At 48.7% G+C, this 27,410-nt stretch overlaps 1 protein-coding gene across 1 annotated transcript; it reads right to left on the reverse strand.

Annotated features, from left to right (window-relative positions):
• Nucleotides 1–6,259: 6,259 nt before the first annotated feature.
• Nucleotides 6,260–18,814, reverse strand: Il10ra (interleukin 10 receptor subunit alpha). The gene is made up of 7 exons (XM_008850956.3): nt 18,673–18,814; nt 16,732–16,852; nt 16,016–16,200; nt 15,025–15,191; nt 13,877–14,027; nt 12,071–12,189; nt 6,260–8,876 (listed from the first exon to the last, which is right to left on the reverse strand). The coding sequence occupies exons 1-7, from the start codon at nt 18,737–18,739 to the stop codon at nt 7,953–7,955; spliced, it is 1,734 nt and encodes a 577-aa protein (XP_008849178.1). The 5' UTR covers nt 18,740–18,814; the 3' UTR covers nt 6,260–7,952.
• Nucleotides 18,815–27,410: the final 8,596 nt, after the last annotated feature.

Here is a 27,410-nt window from a genome sequence, read left to right on the forward strand (position 1 = left end):
AGCCCTGAGTTCCTACAACACCCAAGCTCTGTTACCTATGCCGACTCTTTGCTGGCCTTGAATCATGGGCTCATAACTTCTATTGCCTGCCACAGACCTCCATGTTGGAGCCTTCTCATATCCACTGAGCATAATAGATCACATATTTCATGCCTTTCCATTGACTTCAGTAGATGTGCCTCTAGAACCTACAAGGTATTTCACTGTTCCAGGCACAGAAAGCACCAAGGGATGCTTCACACTTACCTTCTCATTTAAAATAATGAGCTGGTCCCTGAATGATGGTACAGTGACAAGTTACGTATTAGAAGAAGCGCACACTGGGTCTGATTGGCCCAGAGAGGCTTTGCAGAGGAGGATACTTGAGCAGCCTTGAAGCAGCAAAGTAGGAGAAGAACATTTTGGGATGAGGAACTGGAATGCACAGAGGCAAGAACAGCATGGCATGCTGGGGGAAGGCAGGTGAGGATGTGAAAGGGAATGAGACTGGACAGGAAGTGGGGGTGTGTGGATGGGGATCTTAAAGAACATTCTGGCTTAAGTAAAAGCTTTGAGTGTTGTCTTACAGGCTTGGCAATGGAATTCAAAGCTCAAATGTGCATTTCCACTCCTCAGTTCAGTCAACAGTAGGGAAGGTTACTTAGGGGCAAGGGATGCTGGAAGTAAAGAAATTGACCTTTGGAAATCTGTGTCCAGTGGTCCCAGTAAGGGTTGATGAGGACTCAGAATGAACAAGGATGGAGGATAGGATAGCTGCAGGGCTGCTGAAGAGGTGAGGCTGACAGACCATTCGGCAGGATCTGCATGACCCCCACAGCCTTGTGAGTGGAAGTGCCATTAATCAGGATGGGAAGCTCTAGATATTATCAAAACTAAGAAGGAGAAAGTTGGGCTGGACAGAGGGCTCAGCAGTTAAGAACACTTACTATTCTTCAAGAGGACCCAGGTTCAATTCCCAGCACTCACATGGCGGTTAACAACCATCGGTAACTCCACTTCCAGGGGATCTGATACCCTCTTCTGGCCTCTGTAGGCACTATACACATGTGGTACACTTATATACATGCAGGCAAATACTCATACACATAAAAATAATAAATAAAGGAGAAAGTGATGATTCCAGTTTGAAGACATGGAAAAGGTGAACTGAATGACTGAGCAATGAAGGAATGAGTGTGGGTTGGAAGTCACCAGGAAGCAGGAGTCTGTGGAGGCCTCATGGGGCACCTTCAGGGAAGGAAGGGAGACATGAGATGAGATCTGGTGTGTTGAGGACTGGTAAGTCCAGGGGCAAGAGGCTGCACAGCTGCAGGGGTGCCATTCACATATGAAGCACCATGAGCAGGGTGTCCCTGGAGTTTCCAGTACAGCAGATGGAATCACTGAGTGGAACTGCTCTTTCAGTGTGATTGTGAAAGGAAGGAAGAAGTTGGCACTGGCTAGGAAGTTTTCTGAATGCTTGGCTTGTCTTTTCCAAGGAGTCCTCCCAGAACATATCTATTGGGCTGGATGCCCCTGGGGTACATGTTGTAGATCCTTCACATCCACCTCCATCACAGTACCTACCACAGGTACCTCTTATGCCCCAACAGACTGTCCATCTCTGGGTGGGCTCCAGATTCTTCAGTACTGGCAATGTCTCATCTTCCATGCCCGTTGCATGGCATCTGTCCCTCCTGGTCCAGTGCAGGCAGCCCCCTGCATCAGTTCAGGCTGGCAATGGCACAGAGCTAGCTAAGAAAGCAGAGGGAACATACAGAGACTCAATTGGTCCAAGGGAGAGGTGACAATGGATTTGAATAAGTTGACAGTGGCAGGAAGTGGGGAGAGTACGTGACTGGAGTCACCATCTGTCTGGAAGGTAGCTGATGGGTTAGAAGTGGTACAGGTAGGAATGACTCCTGGGTTTGGGCCTATACCAGGAGGCTGGTGGTGCCATTTTACTCCAGGGGGAAGATGGGAAGGGACCAGCTTGCATGTAGAGTAATCAAGAGTGCCGTTAGAGACATTTATACGGAGATATAATTATGCTAGAGGAAGTAGCTGAGTAGAGTTTGGGGGAAATCCTGCTTGGGCACTTGGAAGTCATCAATACCCAGATGACTTGAAGGCATGGATGGACTAGGTGATGCCATTTAAGGAGCACTGGAGAGGGAAGGGTTGGATTTTAAAAGCAGCCAATCATTAAGTTACTTCCTAAGGGAGTAGTTTACCCTCAGGCATGTCAGAATCACCTGTAACTCACTTCCTAAGCAGGTTCCTGGGAACCAGCATCCAGGAATACTGGTTCTGGGCTAGTGAGATGGTTCAACAGTTAATAGTGCTGAATTTGATTCCTAGCACCCAAGTTGGGTGGCTTACAACCACCTGTGGCTCCAACTCCAGGGGATCCTGACACCTTTTGCTGACCTCCATGGGTACCTGCATTTATGTGGACATACCCATACATACACACACAAGTACACATAATTAAAATAAATCTTCAACAAAAAATGTCTGGGCTTCAGGGAAACGTCTCAGAAGGCAGATACCCCAGGTCCTTCTGATGCAAATGGTGACAAACTCTTCCCTGTGGAATGGGGAAGGAAGGTGTGGGAAGTGGAAGACAGGAGACACTGTCAGATCTGGGATAACCAAGTAACAGCACCCTGACGGATGTGCTGTTCTCGCCAGGACCACCATGAGGCCGTAGCCTCCAGGAACTCCTCATATCTGTGCAGGTTGAGACATACAGGTGTGGCACCCTCGCGTAAACTTTGCCAGCCACATACCTGTGTCCACTCTTGTGCCTACTCCAGAGTTTCTTGGTTCTTCAGATGGGTTAATTCACTAAAGGAATCCCTCAGCTGTTATCTCATGCCCTAGTGATGGGCTGTGACTGTCTAAAGATCCCTGAGACATGCTAGATGCCAACAGGATATTTTCCTAGAGACAGGAGTCAGGTGGATGTCCTGAGTAGACAGGCTGCAGGAGGTCAGGAATCTTCTCCAGACCCGTTTCATCTCCACACTGTTGCAAGTTGCAGAGAACACAGAGATCTCACCTCAAAATCCCCAGTCCAGAGTCCTAACCAGGTACCAGACCTGTCTTTCCAATGCTGAAAGACCTTTCCTCTGTGTGACACAAATAACCCAGAGCTCAGCATCTCCTGAATCCTCCCTCTGACCCCCGTACACCATGTTTTCCCTTCCACGTTGTGTGCTGCTCACCATCAAGTTCCAGTGCCAGTAGCACTTGACTCTTTCCGGCCTGTCACCCTGTCTGTCAACTCTGTTTAAAGTGTCCTTTGAATCTTCCCCTTCTTCTCTCAATCACTTCCCCTGATCCATGTATACATGCAAGCATCTGTAATAGGCTGAATATTGTCTCCCCACCAACTCATTTGTTGAAACCTTACCCCCCCAATGTGATGATGTTTGGAGATGAGGCTACTGGGGGTGTTATTAGGTTTCATGAGGTCATGGGGATGGAGAACCATGATGGGTTTAGTGATGTCACAAGAGGAAGAGACTAGAGATCTCTTTCTCTCTACACAAATGAGGCCACAGCTCCAAGGCACCTGTAGACAAGGAAGAGGGTGCTCAGTAGGAACTGAATTAGCTGGTACCTTGATCTGGACTTCTCAGCATCCAGACTATTTGTGGTTAAAGCCCCTGCCAGGCTGTGTGACCTGTTATAGTCAGAGCTAAGGCAGCCTTCCACCATCTCTGCTTCCTGCCTCATCCTTAGTGTAGAACATTGGTTTCTCTCATGTCACTTAATCATGGAAGGTGACATTTATTGCCACTTTATACCCAGGTGGCCTCCTCCATGAAGCAAAGGCTGAATGCCACATCTGGCACACAGTAGGTGATTGTTGAAGAAATGAAATGCTGGGCTGACAGCAAGATGGCTCAGCAAGTTAAAGCACTTGAAGCAAGCCTGATGACCTGAGTTCAATCCCTGGAATCCATATGGTGGAAGGAGAGAACTAACTCCAGCAGGCTGTCCTGGCATGTGCTCACAGGCACTCAAACATACAATAAATAAATAGAATGTAGAAAAAAAAAAAGAAATGAAATACTAACTACAACAGGTCCCCCTGCCTCCTCCCTCACTTCTTCTGTTGTGTGAATTGGGCTTTAGTTAGAGCCATTAAAAAAAAAAAACTGATTTCATCCTGCCTAGTCCTTCCTTGTGTTTGCAGGGTCCCAGGACCCTCCTTAAAGGTTTATGGGAAACTGAACAAAGCTCAGATCAATCTGATAGTGAGGAAAGGTTCTGTAGGTCATTAATAACACTATACTTAATTTTAAATTGTGGGTTTGCTTTGAAAGAAACCCTCAAACCCATGAACACTACAGGAAACAGTGAGTCAAGCTTCCCAGTATCTGGTGTCCTCTCTGTGGGGGTTCGATAATATCGAGCTTTAGTCGGTTGCCTGGATGTGTCTTTCAGGGTTACTGTGCTATCCCAAGCAGGCATCAGCGCCGCCTCCACTTTCTCTGCCCTTGACATGTGGGGACTAGAGAACTTCCACCCAGTGGTGCAGGTACAATATGGGCTCTGAGTGTTCGTATGAGCAGTATGGGCTCTGTGGGTGGAACCCAGCCTCTTGGGGGTACTGAGTGTTCTGTAGACCTAATGTGGGCTCTGTGGGGGAACCCAACCTCTTGGGGGTACTGAGTGTTCTGTAGACCTAATGTGGGCTCTGTGGGGGGGACCCAACCTCTTGGGGTGCTGAATATTTTGTAAGCCCACTGTGACCTGACTTCTTAGGAGGCTGTGCATTCTGTCATTGTGTGAATAGGGCAGATGAGATTTGGGGGGGGCAGGGCGGGGCACTTGGCAGGCCCTTGACTACAGCTATTTACAAACTTGGGAAAGCACAGTTCAACAGAATTTCCTCTTCTGTCGGTGTAAGCCTATTTCCCCTCTTTCCAGTAAGAGGAAGTTCCGTTTGCTCACAGAAACCCAGAATCACACATTCCTCAGCCTGGAAAAGCCCTTGAAGGAGGTGGCTCAGCTGAAGAACAATTGGGCCTTCTGTTGGGGACTTTATTCTGAATTCCAGAGAAGCCTAAAGTGTTGTATTAGCCACTGCCTGGAAGAGTTCTCTAGGCTTCCCCAAGGCCCTAGCTGCTCTGAGGAACCAACCAACTCACCCTTTCCACAAAGGGCCACATCTTCTGTCCATTTTGTCCTCCAGGCTTGCTACTCACATTGTGTCTTTAACCAAACTGGGCCTTGTTCTTCCTAGAAGCACAATTCCTCCTCTTGTAATCTGAGCCTTCTAGATATCCAATGGTCAACCTCCATTCCACCATCCTCAGGGGCTTTTCCAGCAGGTTAGAAGCTATCACCAACCATTTCCAGGAGGGAGTGACCATCTTACATCTCTTTCCAGTCCTACCAAAGAGACCCCCAGGGTGGAAGTATGTCCAGGTTCTACCTGGTGGGAGAGGCACCTCTCCAGAATGGCTTCCTGCCTCAGAATGAAAGGGTGGGGGTGTGTTGGCAGTTAGGGGGAAAGAGATGAGGCATCTCTGTCACCTCCTAAGGGATGCAGGCTGGGGCAAAACACAGACACCTGAGACTCACAGGTCCCGGGTTCGCTGTATCCATGGGACTAAGCTCAGGGAGATATGTCAAACCCACATATCATTTTGTAGAAAGTGCCTTTAGAACTGAATTCAGACAGCTTCTGCCCTATGAGAACCAGGGTGCCTCCAAGGTAGAACAGAATTCAGGCAGCTTCTGCCCTATGGGAACCAGGGTAAGGTGAATGGGTACAGGGTTCCCCAGAGGTCTGGCTAACCAACTTCCTAGAAGGGAGGGCCTAACAGGTTCCACAGTATCAGAACTGACATTCCAAACCGAGTGAACTTTCTATCATTTCAGTCTTCTGAAGGAACCTCTGTAGACTTTTTTTTCCCACCTGCTTCCAAGGGTGGTGGTGGGGAGAACAGTCTCTATCTCTCTTTATGGTCTTAGCAGCCATGGCAGCAGTTTACTCGTAGAACACCAGTTCTTTTGTATTCAGTCACCATCTCATTTAACCTCATGACATCACCATGACACGTGTCACCCCCATGCCATCCAAGGGGAATTGGAAGCCATGAGAGGATACTGCCTTTCTCAAGGTCATGAGCAGTTCATGTTGAAGTTGGGTTTGGCTGGAGCCCACATAGTCAGTCCTATATCCTTAAAGTACATCACACACCTTATTCATTATCATTGCCAATCCTCCATGATGTCATGAGAAACCTGATCACTTTCACAAGATTCCTGAGAATTTATTGGAATGAAAAACACATACCATTCATTCAACTGTGTAAGGCATATTCACATCCATTTTCTCAGTGGGATCAAATACCCCTAGGAATTAGATGTCAGGCACTTTCCCAGTTTTACAGACAAGGAAACTGAGGCCTGAAGAGGAAGCGTGACTTGCCCAAGGTCACACAGCTAAAACAGCACAGTCAGAACTAGGCCTCAGGGCTCCTGAGAGACCTAGAGCTCTGTGCCTCTGATATGCTGCCTCTTCAATAAATAGGTAAGGAAAATAAATAAATAAAGGTTCCAAGGGAATCTTAAGGAGTTCTCCCAACATCAGAGGGAACTCTGTTATCAGACTGTCATTATGACCTTCTTGGTAGGATGGCAGGGCTCATGGCTGGCTTTCCCTGGGTCTGCTTTTGGAGAAACTCCCGGCCAGGAAATGGCTCTGGGGGGACATCAGCAGGCCTGTCTTTCCTCTCAGCATCTTTGCTTGGGGACCACAAACTGCCTTTGTTTAAAGATAGGTCTCAAATTTAGTATGAGGAAACAGGATCCACATCTGCCACCTCAGAGCTCCAGTGACTGGCAGCTCTCCTGGCACAAGGCCCTAGGCTCCCCCAAGATCTCTGAGCCTTTGGCATGAAGAGGAAGCTGGTTGCGGGCAGATGGGTTCCGGAGTCCACTTCCTCCCAGCCCAGAGGTTGGCAGAGCCTAAAATATCACCTCCAGTGCTAGCTTTGCTAACATTCATCATGAGGGACCCTCTAAATATTCGGTCCTTATTTCAGACCCCTGAGAAGCTGCTGGCCTCACACAGCTGAACACGGAGATGCCAGCCCAGCCCCGTATTCTCTGGGTCTGTAGCTGGACATTAGCAGCAAATACATATATGGGTCCCAACCCTGACTCTCTGGGGCCAGGTTGAGCCAGTGCCCAAGTGCAGGGGCTGCCTGAAGGGCGGTTGTCTAACACAGACAACCACAGCTTATCTGGTTTGTCAGCAAAATGGTGAACAGTAAGAAGTGATGGCAAGTGCCTTAAACCACTTCAAGTACCCCAGGGTGACACCGCTGTGTTTGTTGGAAAGAGGGAAATGTCTGCAGATAGATGGCAGAGGCACCCTACAAAAGGGACAAGTTATGTGTCTCAACCCCTTTTGTCCCTGCGGTTCTTGGACTGGGTGATGAGTCTCTAGTACCTCAAGATCTCCTAGTGACAAGCTCCCTGCCCAAGTAGACTGCCATCAGGGGAGCCTCTCCATGTGACGAGATCAAACTCCTTCCTTTCCCCCTCAAACCCCTTCTACACCTAGCAGCAGGACAGACATTCCATCCTCTCGGTAGGCATTTGGGCTGAGCTGACTTTAGCCTGGCAGCCATACCACAGCTCCAGAAAGCCCAGGGTTCCCCTAAACACAGCACAGGATCTTTACAGAACAGGAAGGAGCCCCAAGGAGGAGGAGATCTCTGCCCACCATGCTCAGCTCTGCTGGAGTCTGAAGGGTCTCTCTCAGCAGAATTCACACAGCCACCTATATACTGGGCACTTGCCAGCAAGATGGCCTCATCTTGCTCTGTGGAGCACAGCCAGCAACAGAAAAGTGACCACGTATTTCTTTGACCCTGGAGCCCTCCACCTGGTCTAGGCAGAGGCGCAAGAATGGCTGAAATCCAAACAGCCCTGCACCCATGTCAATCCTCTGTGTGTAGGCTGGAGATCAGCGGCAGGGCGACCAGGTTGGAATCAAAGCTGCCCAGGAGGCCACCGGGGGCTGCCACACAGTCTAGAGGGGCAGGATCATGGGCAAAACTCCAGCTAACTGTGTTGGGGTCTTCACAGCTAGGTAAGACCAGGAGTGGCCACTCTTCAGGCAGTTGATTCCAGTGTTCACCTGGGGTCCCCGTGGGAACCAGAGTCATCCCTGGGGTATCCTGTTTCAAATAACCTTTGGCCAGAGCCAGGGAAGGCCAATCTGACTCGGCTTGCAAGCACGTCCTCAGTTTAGGGTCAAAAGCATCTATCAAGGAAACCTCTTCCTCCAGGCAGCCTGTTGGGTTTGTCATGTCTTCCGTGTATCTAGTCTGTTTCAGGTAGCCCTGGACTGCCACCACAGCTGGTGCTTCTTCCTCAGGGACTGCAGGCCCTAGTAGACTGACATGTCCCAAGTGAGAGCCACTTTTTGTATGCTCAGGCTGTCCTTCAGAGTTTGGAACTAGGCCAATGCCACTGTCATCTTGGCCCTGGCTGGTGCCCACAACCTGCTGCTCCCAGGTAGGTCTTGTGCTGGGGTGTAAGCTGGGTTCCTGCAGGCAGATCCCACTGTCTGTGCTGTCGCTGCTGCCATCACTATGGCTGTCCTGCAGCTCTGGGGGTTCCCCCTTTCCCAGAGCCTCCTGTGTCTGGGGGTGTGGGCCAGGGAGGAGGAATTGGGGCTTTTCAGTCTGCAGTGATGGCTTGCCACTGCCAAAGCCACTGTCTGTGCTGCCATGAAGGTCTGAGTCCTTCAGCTCTGGTGACACCTTCTGGAAGGTCACCAGGTCTAAGATGTGGATGGTGTTGTAAGTGTCAGGGCAGGGAAAGTTGACCAGGAAGAAAGGGCTGGTCTTCTCGAAGATCTGCAGAAGAGAGGCAGGGTGAATGTGATAATTACTCTTTACTGACTTGGTATTGAGAACCACCATAGAAACACACCCCTATGAGGGATGAACCAGAGAGGTTAAACTGAGGTCAGAAGATCTGAACGTGCCTGACACTATCCCATGGGCTGGAGTAAGGAGGAGAAGGTGAGCTGAGCATCAGCATTCATCTCCCTCTGCTTCCTGACTGGATGCGGTGTGACCAGCTGCCTCTCTCTCCTGCCGCCACGCCTTCCTGCCAGGATGGACTGAACCCTCAAACATGAGCCAAAACAAACCATTCCTTCCTTAAATGGCTCTTGTCATGTAGCTTGTCACAGCAATGAGAAAAGTAAATAATGTAGTGAGATGGGGCTAGCCACCTCCAGGGCCCCTCCCCGGGTGTCAGGTGAAGCCAAGGGCTATGAGGCAGCTGCAGAGGGGTCTGCAGCACCCAGGCAGGTTCATGATGGCATCAGACTTTTCTCCCGGGGCACTTCACAGTTTGTCCCAGGCAGGTGCATAACCTTGTATACCCCGACCCAGGGGATTGCTGGGATGGTGAAAGCTCTTGGATGTTCCACCCATGAAGCTTTGCAACCTGGATGAGGCTTGAAAATCCAGGTCCATCCCAAACTGCGTTTCAAACTGTTCCCTTGACAACGATCCCAAGTAAGAAATAGATATCTAAGAATCTGTGTGTAGATCTGAAATATCGGAAACTAGGAATACTTAATATCTGTGTGCCATGGTCTACTCTGTTCTATTGTTCTACCATCCTTGACATTTTGTAGCTAGCAGTCAAAAACCTGCTTCCCCCTAACTGCCAAGTGTCCTGGGGATGTCATTTAACCCTCTTCTGTTCACTCCCCGGCCCCAGCCCCAGCGCTGTTCTTTCTGTCCAGAACACAGTAAGAGTAGCCCTGTCTCAGGACCTTTGCACATGCCAACTCCTCTGCTTAAAATACCCTTCTGTCAGCACTCCACATGGCTGTGTCCTCCTCCTCATTCAGCTCAGTGTCACCTCTTCAGACTTTCTTGCCAAATCAGTGCTGCAGCTGTTCTCTGTCTCTGTGTTAACTGTGCATACTTCTGCCACTTAGCTCCTACAATTGTTTACTGACCCCCTCCATACACACATTCATCCACTCATTATTCTGTTTAAGGGCCTAAGCTGAACTCAAACTAGTAGGGACTGAGAGGTTTGTTGACTGCCTAACTGACTGACTCTTCTATTTCTCATTTGCTTGGCATTTCATGACTTCAATGCAACAACTCTTTTTGGCTGTGTCCCTGTTAATATCACAGTGATTGGTGGTGGTGATCTATCTCTTATTAGCTTTGTCACTGGGCCAGATTCCTTATCTTCTCTCTGCGTCAGTTCCTTCTCCAGGAATGGAATTAATGCCTACATGGGCCTCCTCATGATTAAGCATGGAAAGTGCTTAGAAACATGCAGGTTACGTAGAAGGCAATAAGTACATGCTGAGTTGACTTGTACTCTCTGTGTCCTAAAGGAGAAACTGGACGCTCAGAGAAGTTACATGACGTGCACCAAGTCACACAGCAACAAAGGACGAGCATGGCGTTTACACTCAGCTGTTCAGAAGGAGAGAACTCCTATGGTCTAAACCAAATACCTTGATGGGCTGTTGGAAGATCAGTTCAAGCCAGCCAATGGTTGAAAACAAGCTAAGGAACCTGCCAGGGAGCTCTCACAGCAGTTACTTCTAAAACCAGCAGCAGCTGCTCAGAAGCACTGGGCTGCTTTAATTTTCAGGAGAAGAGCCCGAAAGGACACGTAATATTGTGACTCACAGATCCAGAAGAACCAAAGCCATCAGCTGCCTGTATCTCTGGGCACTTGGCATCTATTTCACTGCTTTGCATTAATCTTTTACACTTGGCTGGAGCTGGCTGCAATCCTATCCTAGGGATCCCCTTGGAGCCATATTAGTCAGCTTCCGCACAGAGAACATTTGCACATGGAGGTGCTCTGTAACTAGCTCAAAGCCTACTTCTCAACTCCTGACACTTCTCCTGGGCTCCAGCTAAAAGTCCCCTGTCTAGGGCACCAGGACCACCCTCCCTCCCTCCTAGTCTCCTCAGGGTCAGGCTCCAGGGTGCATTTGTTTCTTTCATCCCCAAACTGCCATCCAGGTACCAGACCCAGAATAGAGTACGCTCTCAAAGTGCTTGTGCATCAGGCCACTGGTATGTGTCTGGTTGAATCTCCCAGAAGCACAGAAAAAGATGGTGAGGAGCAACTTCAGCTAGACACATGGACAAACTATAAAACCCCTGAGAGCTGTAAGGGCTGCCTGTCCCTTCTCTTCCATATACTTCTTTACCAGCTGTAACACTGAGCTGGGGACAGGGTTCTTCCTTGCCTGGACAAAGGTTCTGATTAGGCCATTACACATACACACACACACACACACGCACGCACGCACGCACGCACGCACGCACGCATGCATGCACTCACACACGCACACACTGCAGATTTTACTAAGAGCCTTTGCCTCTCTATTTTTCCTAAATACCCCAAAGACTCCCAGTGCCTGGCTAGACTAGGTCTTTATTAGCTGAGCCTTCAGCCATCTATTACCCAGAAATGCCCACTACAGGCTCCAGGGGCCGTGCCTGGCCACCTCTAAGACAGACCAGGGGCAAGCAGAGGTTTGGAAGTGCTGCTGTTTGTGCAGGATGGTTTCTAGGGGCTGGTTTGCCATACAAGCTTCCCAACTTGGAGGGGAAATAGGTCCTGGTCTCCCCCTCAAGTTCCCTCTTCTCCAGGTCAGCTCTCCACTCTGCTCCCTTCCCTCTGACTGCTCTAGCCTTTCTTCCTTTCCTGCAGATGCAACCCTCAGCATCACTAGGGTGGGATGATGCCAAACATTCCCCATTCTTCCCAGCTGTGTGACCCTGCACATGGGAACAACCTCTCTGTGCCTTGTAGAATGAAGGCAATGATCGGTACCTCATGATGCCCAGGGGCTGGTCCACAAGCCATTCTCAGTAGATAACAAAACGCTTTGCAGCTTTTGAAATTGTGATTACTCAGCATGTATGTGTTGTCTCTGGGTTACTCAGAGGCACTGTTCTGAGGCTTGTGTTTGCTTGCTCCCCTGTTCCCATGGTGCTAGGCAAGGGTGTCCCATCATACAAGCACCTGGGAAGGGCAGATCACTCACCAGGACTGCAGGTAGCTTCCCCCGGCGCCGCACATAGAGCTGGAGGGCCAGGCAGACCAGGGCTCCACTAAATAGCAGGATGGAAGTGAAGATGATACTGAGGTTGGTCACCGTGAAATCTGCAGGCCCAGAGAGATGCATTTGTGGGACAATCCCAAGAGATCCCTCAGCTATGATCAGAACCCACTCAGTGAATGGGCCCCAGGTCATTCCCACAGGCAACTGATAGGTCACAGCTCTAGAGGTATCTATGTTCCCAGAAATGTCAGCCTTGAAGGATTCCTGCAGTACACACCAATTCTGTCCCCAGCCCCCTGTACACGATGGGATACTGAGGCAAGGGGATACAGCAGGTAAAAATAGAGTCTTTGAAGCAGCTAGATCTGGGTTTGAATCCTAGCTTCTCCCCTTACTAGTTGTGGGACTGTGGTCAAAATATTGAATCTTTCTGAGTCCCACTCTGTTCATCTACATGATGGGAAAAGCCACTGTTCCTGCCTCATAAGATGGTTGCAAGTACAGGGTACTTATCATGTACCAAATACTTTACCTGCAGCACTGCTCCTTGTAACAACCTTAGGAGGTCAATCACCCTGTTTTACAGATTGGGATCTTAAGGCTCAGAAAGGTTAAGTAAGTCACTTGTCCAAGGTCATATGTCCATAATTAGTAAAGCTGACATTCAAACAAGACCATTTCTTCATGGAAGGATGAATAAATACACACGCAGCTCTTAGAGCTGCCCAACATACACTTGGTGACTTCTGTGGTGGGCTTTCCATGATAAGGAGCTGCCCAGTGTCCTGTATACAATGAAATTTATTACAGATCTATAAGGAGTCATTTTCATGTTTGCTAGAAAGGGCACTTCCAGGACATGTACTCAACACAGTGTGGCACTTAAATTTGCTGCCAGGGTTTGCTAGTTAAGATTCCCTCTGGACAGTCAGCAGACTGAAAGTCTCTCAAAGGCAAGACACAGCCTGATTTTCCATCCTTGGAAAAAGCCCTGAACCCTTGGCTGAGGGTTCTGCTGACTCCAGCAGCTCTGTCAAAAGCCAGCTCAGCTCTGCTTTTTCTGGGACAAGCAAGGCAGGGAGGAGCCCTTTGCAACCTGGCTCGTAGGAGGAACAGCCCAGGACAAGACCAAACAGGAACTAGTGAAACTGACAGAGGGGTGCTGGGGAGGTCCCTGGGAAATTCAGCTATGCTCAGGTAGAAGGACCCCAGAATAACTGTGCAGCAGGAATGAAGGTATTCTAAAGAGACACCTGTACCCTCCCTTTTGGTTCTCAGACTATAGAAACAATGATCTCCAAGAAATTGCCATTTCCTTAGGAGTCTCATGCTAGGAAAAGCAAAAGGCTGGAGCCTGGTGCCAGCAAGAAAGTGAACCTGTCACACAATTCTGACAACTTGTCAGACTGGGCGTGGTGGTGCACACCTTTAATCCCAGCACTTGGGAGGCAGAGGCAGGCGGATCTCTGTGAGTTCAAGGCCAACCTGGTCTACATAGTGAATTCCAGGACAGCTGGGCCTACAGGGAGACCCTGTCTCAAAAAGACCAAAAAATAAAAATAAAAAATTAAGTTTTTTACTATCTTGGTACTCCCTAGGGAAATGACTAAGGAAGATGGGGCAACCTCTCCTTTGGGTTGTATGAGAAAGGGCAGCTCTGTGAAGAAGCTCTTGGTCCAGTGCCAGCACCAATACTCCTGAGCATGACTTTCTGGATTGTTCTGGCCCTTCCCGGCCCCCGCCACCTTGATTTCCTGGACTGCCTGGACTGCAGCCTGGGTCACTCACACTGCTTGGTGAGATGTAAACACTGTTCCTCCGACCATTCCGCCTTGTTAGCTCGGGATTCCACATTTGGCATCACCTTGACACAGAACTCTCCCACCTCTCCTGGGAATGAGAGGCTAAAGTTCTCACGATTAACCATCTTTATTTTGAACTGAAGTGGAAACAAGAAAAGCAATAAGCGATCTTTCCATGCATGGAACAGAAGCTGAGAGCTGGAGGGGCCCTTTTGTGGTTTTCTGCAGTGCTGGGGATGAACCCAGGACCCAGGACAGGGGGTCTTGCTAGGTCAGCCAGCCTTAGAGGGTCCTTAAGAGATGGTCCAGCCAAGCCTCTTTAGTCCTTTTGCTAAGATAAAAAGTCCTGTGATTGTCAATGCAGCCCAACATCTCTGTAAGGACACAAACCAATTTTGTTCTAATCTTTTTCTTTTCCTTTGTGTGTGTGTGTATGTGTGTGTGTGTGTGTGTGTGTTGTGTATGCATGTATGCATGCATATTCATGTGTGTGAGTGCAGGTGCATGCATGCCACAGTACATGTGTGGAAGTCAGAGGACAACCTCGGATACTGGTCCTCATCTTCCAGTCTGTTTGAGACAGGGTCTCTTTGTTATTCACCTCTGCACATATCAGGCTAGCTGGCCCACAAGTTTCCTCGGATTTTGCTGTCTCATTCCATCTTGCTGTTGGACCAACTGGGATTATAAACTAGCTTCACATGGGTTCTGGGGATCTGAACTCAGGTCCTCATGCTTGCATGTGGCAAGTGGTTACCTACTGAGTCATTTTCCCATTAATTTTAATAGAGCAAAGGGTATCTTTTATGAAGTGGAGGCTCTTCATAGAAGGGGCTAGAATCAACCTAGGTGAAACATTTTACAGATTCCTGATTGCAGGGATAGGCTCTAGCTACTACACAGTCTCATTTCCTTATCTATAAGCTGGAAGAAGATACTAAATGAGTAGCTGCCACGTGCCTTGTGCAGTTACTCACCATCTCTTGGGAATACAGGTTTGAAGGCTGTGATCGTGCTAGCTCCCTCCTGAACCCTTAGGACCTCTCTTTTCTGTGTGTGCAAAGCTCCCCAGTAAGACATGAAGGTGATTCCAGCCCATGAGCCCTGGCCTGGTGGCCTTGGGGAACCCCGTACCGTTCGTTCTGGCACTTTACGGAAGGCAATCGTATAAGTGCGGAAATATTCGAAGATGTCTTGGTATGTGTTGCCCTCAGGGGCCACCTGGGATCCAGGGAGATGGATCGTCCCAAAGATATAGCCGTTGAGCGCCTCAAGGGTCACGCCATCCACTGTCAGAGTCACTGAGTAAAAGAGGTACAGGGAGGGCATGAGGCTGAGGCAGGAGACAACATCCACAGCCTGCCTCCAGGCTTAAGCCTCACCTGCTCTAAAACCTATGTCTTTGGTTTACAACCCTACTCCACACAAGGACTTCTTAGAAAGCATGTTATAGATGCTATGGGTTCACCAGTACCCAGGGAATCTGAATTTCTTAGTCTGGGCCCTAGAAATATAAATTTTAAAACCTCTCCCTAGGAGGTCCTGGCATGTGAGCCTAATTTGGGAGTCAGCGACCTCTGAATTCTACAGAGTAAGCCCACCTTTTACTCTGACCCTGTGCAGGCCCAGAGGGATGGAAGAATTCCACTGTGGTCAGGCTGATCCCTCTGTTACACACACCCCACCCAGGAAGTCATGCCTTTTCTTCAGTAGCATCTTCTGGCCTCAAAAGCAGGACCTGTGAGATTTGCCTTGATAAGGAGCCAAGCCTTATCTAAATACTGCCCACTGCTTCCTGTCCTGAGTGCTTATGGATTTAGTGCCTCTCCTTAAACTTCAACTTCACCAGCCTGGTCCTCATGACTCAGACACCCCAACCCACTCCAAGACCTTCCTTCTAGAGGATAAACAACTCTGGTTCCCTTTAAAATCTCAGGAAGCTTTTGCTATTTTCATGCCACCTTCTCCAAAGTTCTGACTCAGATTTGTTGAGGCAACCAGTTCTTGGACCCAGAAGTCTGGCTGACGTGAGAAGCGATGGGAACAGACAGAAAAGCCCTAGGCTGGAGTTCCTGGCTAGAAGGGACCAATAAGGCCATGCTCTAGGTCCAGGGAGGCAAAGCACCTTCATCCAGAGTGAAGCGGGTTTTGGTGAGGGTCCAGTTGGAATGCTGGCTGCCGTCTATTGCTCGGACTTTGGCCCTGTAGCCATTGCTGTGGTATAGGTCCAGGGTGAAGTTGGTGAGATCACAGGACAACTCCAAGGCCTGGCTACAGCTGGGAATTGTCTTCCAGAGCCTGCTTCCGTACCTGAGGAGATACCAGAGCAGGCACTGGAGGGGCAGTTTGTACCCAAACCTCCCTCCCTTTAAGAGGGAAGCAAAAGGCCAGGGTAGAATGCTCCCACAGCAGCAGAAATGGAACAGCCCTGGATGGAGGGCGGGGTTCCTCTAGTCCAGGCATCTAATTGTAAGGGTCTCCCTCTTCCTTGGTCCAGGTCCCTGCTGACATCCGTGGCCTAGAAGGTTCCTACACAGGAGCCTGAGTAGCTCAAATTTCATTCCCCTAGAAGGATATGTTAGTCTACCTTGTAGCCTCCTGTTTCCTTTCTCTTAGTTACCTTTGTGAATGTTTTTCCAGAAGACTGGAAAGCTCTAAGAGCCAATCAATGCCTGCTTACCTCAGGACTCCCAGCACACTAAGCTCACAGGACACTCAAGCAGTACTTGTCAATTCAGTAGATACATATCAGGGTCCCTCTGGTCTCATTTCACTAAGGTAATTACCTAGTCCCTCCCCACCTCCCTCTGTTGTGACCCCTCCCCCCCATACTTTCCTTACCTCATGAGGGCCACTTCATAGCTGGTGTTTTCCGATGGATTTGGGATAGGTACCCAGTGGAGGATGTGCTGGAAAAATTTGGCTTTAAACCACACAGAAGGAGGACTGGGCAGTTCTGTCCCTGGGAAAAGAGTGTCAACCCTTGAGTTAGCAGTCACCCCCAGGGATGTAGGAGAGGATGGGAATGATGGCAAGGGTTATAACTCAGGTACTGGGCACTTTATGAGGAGCTGAGTGTTTTACATATGTTCCATTAGTGATGCAGGGACCCTAGGCACTTGGTACCCCATTTTTTTTTAAGGAGAAATAGTTCAGAAAATGATTCACCCAAAGCCAAGAGAGCTGGTAAAGGGCACAGTGGGAACTTGGGTCCAGATATGTCTGATTCCAGAGCTAGTATTGTGTCCTTATATCACTGTGCTGTGTGAGATCAAAAGCCTCATGGGGTGGGGGTGGGGGTGGGGGGCTGGGAAGGGCAAGGAGGTCTGGTATGTTCCAGAAAGAAGGTGAGGTGTGAGGAGCATGCATGCGAGTTGTGAACTCTCCGATGAGCAGCCGCTGATTTTGCACAATCCATGTTCATGCTCCAGCACCATCCCAAGACCTATCTGCATCCCACCCCTAATCCAAAGCTATCACCTCTGGCCTATTCTGGGCACACAGACACTTTTGTTGTTGATATCACTCTGTTTTTGTTTTGACTCGTTGACATCACTCTGTTTTTCTTCACAGACCTCCTGGGACCCTCAGGCTTAGGGCTTTCCCATTTCTGAGCTTCTAGAAGAGTTATACCTATACTCAGATGCCCACCTGAAGCTGGGAGTGAGAAAACAGAATAAATTAGCCAGATATGGCTCTAGACTGCAGGAGAGCCTCTTCACAGAAGTCTCTAAGGTAAGAGACCCAATGGCAAACCATCTCTACCCACCCCAGGCCTCAGTTCATTGCTAGTAGAAAACCCAGACTCCAGGAACCTCAGATTAACAGCTGCCAGTGTGACTGCAGGAAGACTACTGACCCCCGTGGAACCCACTGGCATTTCTGTAAGAATGCTATAGGCACTCGTATCCAAATTCTGCTGATCTCAGGGTGAAGAGTGGTGGGTTTCCCTCCTCCCTTCTTAATACTTTTAAGATATCGCCTCTTGAACCCATCTCTATGCCCACTTCCTCTCTTCTCAAACCTCTCATCAGCTCTCCAGTCATACTTCTTTTGGAGTGACTCATTTTCAGAAAATAGTATGTTACCCTTGCCCCTATGCAGTAAACTTCATATACTGTCTTTGAGTTTCAAGTCTGTGTTTCAGTTGCAAAACTCTAGATGGAAAGCGAAAAACTCAGCCCATTTTTGCAGTGTTTGGGCTGCACATCCCCAATTCGGCACTAGATCACATGACTGTGAGGTTTTACTTCGAATTTTGGTGTCCTGTAGAAGTGTTTTGGGTCCCCTGCTCTCCCGACCTCTGTGCCCTGCTGATGGGTAGGGAAAGCGGGGGAGGGGGCTGCTGACACAGGAATGAACTTCAGGGTTAAAGGGGAACAGGATGGTCAGTAGGGGTGGTCAGGGAGGGTGGGATAAAGGCAAGGATGAGAGCTGAGATGGAAGGGCTCTGGGAGAGGGGCCTCAGAAAAGGCACACGCAGACCTACGGATGGACCCAAGCAAAAAAGCGAGGGTTAACGTCATGGTGGGTGGGTAATGGGTATGAGGATCCAGCTTCGGGGTGGGAACAATTCGCCTTGCACGTCCGTCGCTATCCATTCCCCCACCCCGCCGCGGCAGGTTAATCTCAGCCTCCTCCAGTTCCATAACAGGTGAGTCTGAGACTCAGTTTTGTTAGCGCGAAGGTGCCGGGGTAGGGGACCAGGGAAAGGGCCAGCCAGCCGGGTTCTCGGCGGAGAGCTGAATTTTAAAGCTGCGGAGCAAGCGCGGAGGAGCTTACCGTGCGCGCCGAAGCCCAGGCAAAGGCTGACCAGCGCGGAGAGAAGCAGGAGCCGGCGCGACAGCATCCTGGGCGCGCAGCATCGTCCGCAGCGGGAGCCAGCTTGGGCGCTCCGGCGGCAGCCGGGAGGTCTGAGGCTAGGCGCAGCCTCGGTCCAGGGCTTGGCTGTCTGGGGGCGCGGCCTCGACACGCCCCGCCCCCGGCCCGGGGCATTCCTGAGCCGGTGGCTGCTCGTTCACTTGGCCAAGCTCGAGGATGCCCTCGTTGCAGGGCTGAGTGTCCCAAAGCCAAAGAGCAGCAGCAAACCGACTCGGCCCGTCTGTGCTCTTGGCTCCTCACGCTATCAGAACAACATGACTGTGTGTGTGAACAAATTTTACTCTGCGATCAGGCTGGGGGCAGAGCTGGGGCGGTGGCCCAGCCAGAAGTGGGCTGACTGTGAAAAGCGCACAGCACACGTGTATGAGAACACTTGTACTAGTCCCGGTACTGCCCCTGGACCTCCATGCAGGCTCTCAGCTAAGCCGACCGTGGAGGGCCTGGCGCCTACCTGGCTTCATTTTGAGGTGGTCCACGACATCTCTCAGGTCTTAGGGTTGCTTCCACTTGCCTGAAATCTACAGGTTAGAAGTAGTGATGCTATTGACAAGGGACCTGTGCGTGTGTGTGTGTGTGTGTGTGTGTGTGTGTGTGTGTGTGTGTGTATAAAACTGCAACCTGTGTGTGTGTCTGTGCACATAGCCACTTGGATCCATGCACTGGTACTCAGATGATTTGCAGGGGTGAATCTTGGGTCTTTATTGGATTCAGTTGTGGAGTTAAGCAAGTGCCTGCAGGTCTATCATCTGACAGGTGCTGTCCTTGGAGCCCTGTTTTTTTTTTTATCTGGGAGGGTACAGGGGCTAAAGAAGGGTGAATAGGCTTTTCTAGGCTAGGCTGGTGTCACCAGGCTATCCTTGCTCCTAGGACGTTCCCCTCTCCCGTCAAAGTGCCTACTGTTCACATTGCAGATATTACCCCCTGGAGCAGCCCTAGTACAACTATCAATATCACTCAACACAAAACTGTGAACTTACTTAAAACAGGAGATGGAGTATGTTTTTTTGTTTTTTGTTTTGTAACTCGATTGCTTGGCTTCTCCATTGTGAAGTTTGTAGATGACAATGTCATGTCACAATGTCAAAAGGTTTGACACCTCAGCACCTGGACGGAGCTTTTGAGAAAAGGGCTCCAACCTGGGGGTGTGGGACATGAGCACTATGTGATGGTGTTGGAGCTAATACGGCATCACCCCCAGTGAAGATATGAACCCTGTTTAAACACCATGGGGGTGGATGTTTCTTTGCCAGTGTCCTGGATGGAGAACATGCCACGCTGGCTGGGGTCCTGATGGTATATATTAGGACTAGAAAAGTGGTCAGGGAGAGCTGAGCTATGTGACTAGTGGGGAATCATACATGAAGTCAGGGCCACCCTCAGGGGACAGAGTTGTTACCACACCCTCAGATCAGCTGGGCTGAAGAGCTCCAGGCTTTTTAATGTGTGAGGGTTTTGTTTTCCACTTTCTGCTGCTCAGCTGGTTAAAGAAGATAAGTTGCTCAGGCGTACCAGAGTGTGACACAAGAAGTATGGCTGCCTGCCAAAATGACTTTTTAGTTCCTGATAACCTTTTTTAAGAGGGCACTAAGACACTGCTTCCTCATCTGCCTTTTCTTTTAGTTTTTGGTTGAGTTTTAAGAACTGTAAAGCCTTACTCCGTGACTGTTTCGAAGGAAGATCAGGATTGTTCATTCATACACTACCACCATTTGGGCTTGCTCTAAGCCACACATTGCTCTCATGCTGGGAATTAAAGTGGTGATCAAAACGAGGTCTCTTCCTCTAGAAACCACCTTGCTAGAGGCAGAAAGTGAGCAGAGATTTTAACAGTCTCTGGTAAGGGATGTACAGGCTAACAAGGGGACACAGGGTAGAGGACAGGGAGGCTTCCTGGAGATGACGTGTGAACTGAGACTTGAGGATGGGTAGAAGGCAGCTGAGAAAAAAATAGATAGGAAGAGACCTGTACACTTGGAGGTGAGGGAACATAATGTTGTGGAAGAACTCTGTGAAAAGGGTAACATTTCTGTTTGAAGATGAGAAAACTATGTCTGACATAGTTTGATACCTTCTCTAGGGTGGAACCAGCTTTGAATGCAAACTCTACCAGTCTTCCTGCTGCCTTGTGGCATCTAGAGAAAAAGCTGTATTGGGCATATGATTATAGTATCTTAGAAAAAGAAAAATATTTAAAAAGAAGAATCCACGTTGAGTGTTGTCTTATGTCCAGTGGTTCATTCTTCCAGTCTGACAAATCTACCAGCTTCTGGGATTCACGTCCATATTGGGACAGATGATAAAGTCATAACAGGATCTTCACATTATTGAACTTTTATGGTGTACCAAACACTCTGTAAAATACTTTATATGACCTAACAGAGATCAGCCAAATGCTGATAAATCCCTTTCCCTCTTCATGGGCACATGGAACAACTTTGTTGACCAGTGCATGACTGGAAAGTGTGACTGTTTTTAACCAATGTGAAGCTGAACTGATGGGTGCCACATCTAGGCCTGGTTTCCAAGTCTCCTGTATGATTCTACCAGTCACCCAGAGAGTCCCAGTGGAGGACTTCCAGGGAATGGAAACACTTGGGTCTCCAAGTCACTTCTTGGAAGAGGAGAACTCTGCAGGAAAGATAATCTATTAAATGAATAGAAATTGGATCCTCATATCAAGCCACAGAGGTCTGAAGATTTTCCTTGTAGCTACTTGTGCTGGATAGCTTTAATGCCAACTTGACACACCTGGGTTGAGGGAGCCTCAATTGGGGCATTGCCTCGATGGGACTGGCCTGTGGTCATGTCTGTGGGGCATTTTCTTAATTATTGGGTGATATGGGAGGGTCCAGCGCACTGTGGGTGGTATCACCCCTGGGCAGGTGGTCTTGTATAAGAAAGCAAGCTGAGCAGGGGCCAGGGGAGAAAGTCAGTAGGCAGCATTCCTCCATGGCCTGTGCTTCAGCTCCTGCCTCCAGGTTCCTGCCCTGAGTTCCTATCTTGGGGCTCCCTCAGTGATGAGCTGTGATCCGGGAGATGTAAGCTGAATACCCCCCTCCAAGTTGGTATTGGTCAGAGTGTTTTGTCACAGCAGTGGAAAAACAAACTAGAACACTGCTGTTGCCTACCCGGATTCATCTGCAAATAAGGTCTTATTTCATCCTCAGTGGGATGGGTGTCAGTGCTTTGCAGATGAGACTTTCCCACTCAGTCAGTTAGCAGAAGAGCTGAGTTCAGCCCAGGGCTGTTTGAATCTAGAGCTTCTGCTTCTTCCACCTAGGTAACGGCACCTTTCCTAAAGAGTCCTTGCAAAAGGCAGTACCAAGTGTGTTGGGAGAGGATGAGAGAGTGGGGAGGAAGAGTATATATAGCTCAGAGCTGAGAAGCTGGTGCTGTGTCGTGCCCAGGAAACCGACGGACAGGCTTGGCGGACATCTTGCTCCCATGGTGACACTGGAAGATTCTCAGGGCAGATTTAGAGCCCTGGATGGCTCTACTGTCTCATTTTCATTCCTCTTTATCTAGGTCTTTGTGATGATACTTCTGTATCACTAGGGGTAGGCTGGGCATCTGAGAGGAGGTAGGAAATTGTGCTCTAGTGTGGCCACAGGCACAGCTTGTCTCAGGACTGGTGTTTGGGGGAAGTTCCAGGCCTTGTGATCACTGTGTCAGAGCAACACAAAACAGAGAGAATCCCAGAGGCACCTACTCTGAGGAGACAGAAAGGAGGAAGCTGCCTGGGGAAACTTGGCAGTCCTGGGGAACAGAAAGATTTCAAGTACAAGGTGCAGGGCCTGCCAATGCTCAGCTCAAGATGCTCCAGGCATGCTCAGGCCAGCCCCTGTCCCACGAGGATCCTTCTGGATATTGTCTGTAGAACCTAATCGGTATCCACTTCCTTTCACTTTCTGTTCACTTTCTGTTGAGTGTGAAAGAGGCTCTCTGAACAGTGGCTTGAGCTTGAATAAGGAGTTGCTTGCACTTCAGGTGGGTGAGTGAAGTGCTGGACAGGAACAGATTTGCATTTTAAATAGAAAGGGAAAACCAGAGGATGGGGGTGAGTAGTCAGGGTGACTCAGTCAGTCAGTAGCAGAATTCCAACCCTGCTTTCCAGATACACGTTCTACCCTGCCTATCATATCACAGCAGCCCAGCTTGTGGAACTGTGAAGGCTTGTGTGAGCTTGTCACATCTGTCACTAGGAGGAAAGGAGAAGAAATGCTGAGCTCCCTGGTGAGGGACTTCCCCTGCTGATTGCCTTGAAGCAGAGACCTGGGGCTAAGAGTTGCCTCATGCCTGCCATCTGCCTAGGATCTTGCTCTTGGCCAGTATCCAAGGTGGAGCCTATGAACCTTGCAAACAGGAAGCCTCATTCTAGCCCTAGCTTGTCCCTACCAGCTGTTTGCCCTTAGCCCAGGCCCTTGACCTCTACAAGCATTGAATGATGGAAACCATTGTAACCTTGTTGGGCTGCTGGGAGGCCAGAGACAAAAATATTCAGGCAACTGTTGCAGGTTTCCCAGACGAAGCAGATATGGCCAATAGAAATATCCAGCAGAAAGCACCACCTGCTTTATAAACAAAGGGAAGCAGCTCCTTGGCCGCCTACCTGGGTTTGGCCTCTCTGGGCTTCACCGCATGCTGTGCTCTACTGCACCAACCCAGCATGTTCACATGAGCGATCCCTAAGAAAATCATCTTAACAGGAAGGGTGTGGGCCTATCCACCATCATTGCTTTATTAACTTGGGCTCCTAGAGGATAGAATATGCACAAAAATATCCTGGTTATTTCAACGAAGTTATATCTTCCTTCTACAGCTCATATGGCCTTGACTTCTCCTGTTTTTGAGCTCACCAGGGAGCTCAGCATTTCCTCTTATTTCCTGAAATAACAGCATCCTGAACCCTTGTCCTCCAAATGTAGGAAGTTAATCAGTTGTTGGAGTTCCATACCTAGAACGGCCTAAGTGGGCTCACAGCACATCTCAATGTCTTGTGATAGCGTCTTTTGAGCTTTAGAGGCTTTCTTCGGGCATGTACACAGACCTGCTGCATTTTAAAATGCTGTTGGACATTTGCAAAAAACAAAAGTATCCAAGAGATTGTCACTTACAACTGCTTTGGGACATGGCTTCTGAGAGGGCCACCAGGTCAGCCCCACTCTACACTGAGAAGTCTCTGTAGTGGGACAGGCCAGCAGGCTCCCTGCCTTCAACTTCTCCAGGCTCCCTGATCAGGCCTCTCTGGAAAAGAGGAGGCTCCCCTCTCTGTGCCACAAATGCACTTATTTTTAAAATTGTTTGACCTCAAGGTGGTTGGTTCACAGCAAGAACATCACCATCCTTCAAGAAAAATTCCACCTACAGGACAGGCTGCCTTCACCTTAATACTACAGGTAGAACAGAAGTTGTATGTCCAGATGGTGGCTTGTAAAGCCCAATCTAAGGCCTTCCTTCAGTGCTTTTCCTGTGTGGAGGAAGAGACCAGGTCTACCTGTGTGTAGGTTCTCTGGGCTTCTGCAAACCCTACTCATGTTACCAATCACCTGCCTGGGGTCCTTTTGCTCTACTGAGGTAGAAATCATAAGTATGTGAGGAATAACTCTTTTAGTGTTAATAGACCTGGGTCCTTGAGGGCCAAAGTCATATGGGCTGAGCTGTCAGACTCAGGGCCTTATAACTCCAAGTCCTCAGAGCTTGGGTTTATGGTTCCAGGCTCAAGAGACGAGGCTTATGGCTCTAGGTACTCATGTGGGAGGATTATTGCTCTGGTCTTTGATTGGCAGTGGCCTGGCACTTGGCAACTAGTGTGCTCCTCAGCTCACTGCAGCAGCAGTCAGCAGCAGTCAGCACCAGCTGTGTTAGGCCTCTGAGGCTTTGAGTTTGGGGACCTATAATTCCTAACCATGGCTAGTGTCACAGCTCGTCAGCTTTGGGCATTACAACCCTCAGCCTTATAGTGACTAATGTTATAGCTCTCAGGTCTTAGGTATTGTTAGAACCTTTGGCATTTAGGGCTTGGTAGCTCCTTGGAGCTCTTCCAGTGACCAAGCCCTGTGGTCCCTTGACTTCAGCTCCTCAAAGCCTTCCACTTCCTTCATGCTTCCACTGTGTTTTTTTTCCTCTGCTGCTTCTGCTCCTGGCTGTTCTCTGGAACTCTTCAGCATCTCTTCAGCCCCCGACTTGCTGTTACTCCTGCTTCTGCTACCACTGGCACCTCTGCCATGCAGCTGTGCCACTGCCACTGAGGCACTGGCTGCTTCCCCTGATGCTCCAATGCCTGCCCTGTGTGTTACCAGCTCAGTTAATTTCTTATGATAAAAATTAAAAAATGGCAAAGATCATTCCAGACAAATCTTTTATTGGGCCTGATGCAACATCAGGAGGCATGAGAGTATCTCCCAGTTTACTTAGAAAGTGAGTCAAACAGCCTGCTTCTACAGCTTGGAGCAGGGTATGGAAGGAGTTTCCAGCAGTCACATACAGCCATTCATGCAAATGAAAGCTGTATTTACACCAATCACAGACCTTCTGTGGGTACTGGTAGAAGTGCTCCCCTCTGGCCTGGATGAAACTTGCAATGAGAGTTCACCAAAGCTTGTGAGGGCAAAAACAATGGGTTTTAAGCTACTTGAAGTAGTCATTTCTAGTCATTGCTAGAACAGCACCTTCAGAAGGCAAGTTGTACTTCAGCAACAAAGAGTTTTGGGTGCAGTGTAACTTCCTCATGGCATCTGTGGAACGTTCAAAGCAGCCAGACTGCCTTGGGACCATCCAACCAGCTGAAGGGCTGCTCGGCTAATAGTTCTCTGCTCAAGGACACCAGGAATAAGGGAAGGGCCTGTCAGACAACCCTGCTTTTGACAGTTTTAGCCATTCACGTAAAGCATTAAAGAGGCTGTTTTAAATAAAGACAATGAAAGCTCAACACAGGACTAATAGTACTAATAGCATTTAAAAAGTTAATATTATTTAATGATGCTTGACAGTGTTTAGCCCCAGTGCCCCAAGGAGTGGTGAATCTCACTCATCTTTTGGATTAAACACAATGATTCTCAGGCATGGAACAACTCAAACTCAGCCTTTGGAAAGCCTTTCTTTATCTTCTCCAGGCAAAGATATTACTACCAGTCAGAGCACATTGGGGCAAATGAAGGATTGTATTTGCCACCAATCACTGGCCAAGAAGATATGCAATTGTCATTGCTGAACCCAAACCTGCAGTACTTCAGTTTGGACCCATTGTGAATGTCCACAACTTCTTCCAAACAATGGGGTTGTACTTACTTTATCTGGACATGACCATAAAGGTTCATTCAGGACACAGGGAAGGTCCCACCTAGAGGCAACTGCTATCAATACATAATGCAGAAAGTACGTGTAGCCACTTGAATCACAGCTTCAATAATTTAAAGGTCTATGTTTTCCCATACCTCTGGTTGCAGGGAATTTGTTTTATGGAAAGATCCAAGACTGGGGTTCAAATCCAGGCCTGTCAGTTCACACCAACTTTAGTCAAATCACGAATTTCAGAATTCTTAGCTGTAACATGTGCGTAATACCACTTCTACCAATCTATTGAGTTGTTGAGAAGATTGTGGTTAGCAAATAATTGTCAGGTACCCTTTCCTAGGCATGGTGGGATTTAAAAAAAATGAGTCAGACACTAGTCTTGTCAGACTCAGGTACTCCTGGGGGATTTAGGCCTATAATAAATAATGTTAATGCAATATGAAGAAGGACCAGCTTAGATAGTGTTAGACTCCTATAAGGGATCGGCATTGCTGTGATCATTTTTCATATAAATTGGGTCTCCTTCCAGTTTACTGCTGGACAGAGCAGAGCATCGCACATCTGGACACTTCGCCCTGCCTCCAGATTCCAGGATCCTGGCTGGGAGGATCCAAGTCGTCTGCCCCCGTCCGTTACTCTTCCTAGGACATCTTGAAAGCAACATTTTTAATTTTTTCACAGAATCAAGCAGAAATACAAGAAATGGTAACTGGAGGCCTGCCAAGGAGGGTAAGGGAGAAGTGTGCACATATACCCAGCAGTTAGATGCGTGGGAGAGGGACTTGGAAGAGGGAAGCTACAGCCCCAGGGTGGACTTGAAGCTCTTATCATTTATAAGAAAATGAAAGTCAGAGAGAGAGGAAGAGCTGTCTCAAGACAATGGCAGGTTCACACCTCACCCCCAGATGCATTCTGTGGTGTTCTGACCTTTGGGGACAGAAGGACAGTCAGCCAATGCTCTTTTCACCTTCTTTTCCCTAAGCCTTTTAAGCAGGGTGACATCTTCGCAGCTTCTAATGGAGTGTGTCCCACTGGTATCTTGGTAACCATGAGCCAATGCTCTTTCTGTGTGCACTTTTACATTCTGTCCTATCCCAGACCTTCTTCTCAGGATGTCAAAGGAAGATGAATGGAAAATAACACAAGTGGAAAAGTACCAGGATTCATGAAAGAAAAATAAGCATGTCTGCAGATCTTTAGAGTTCTTGTCGATGGTGAGGCCATTTTTACACTTAACACTTTTAAAATTTTGGTAAGTGCTCGAAACCCGTAAGTTTTTTTTTTTTTAATCAAGTAAATCAGAAACACACACACACACACACACACACACACACACACACACACAC

This window comes from Nannospalax galili, unplaced genomic scaffold, assembly GCF_000622305.1.
Source record: "Nannospalax galili isolate Female #2095 unplaced genomic scaffold, S.galili_v1.0 scaffold265, whole genome shotgun sequence".
NCBI lineage: Eukaryota > Metazoa > Chordata > Mammalia > Rodentia > Spalacidae > Nannospalax > Nannospalax galili.

Coding starts and splice junctions, on each gene's coding strand:
- Il10ra (XM_008850956.3), bottom strand. CDS start 18,739: ATGCTGTCGCGCCGGCTCCTGCTTCTCTCCGCGCTGGTCAGCCTTTGC. Junction 12,190..13,876: donor TTTACATCTCACCAAGCAGT/GTGAGTGACCCA, acceptor CTGGGCCTGCAG/ATTTCACGGTGACCAACCTC. Junction 8,877..12,070: donor GGAAGCTACCTGCAGTCCTG/GTGAGTGATCTG, acceptor TCTCTTCTGCAG/ATCTTCGAGAAGACCAGCCC.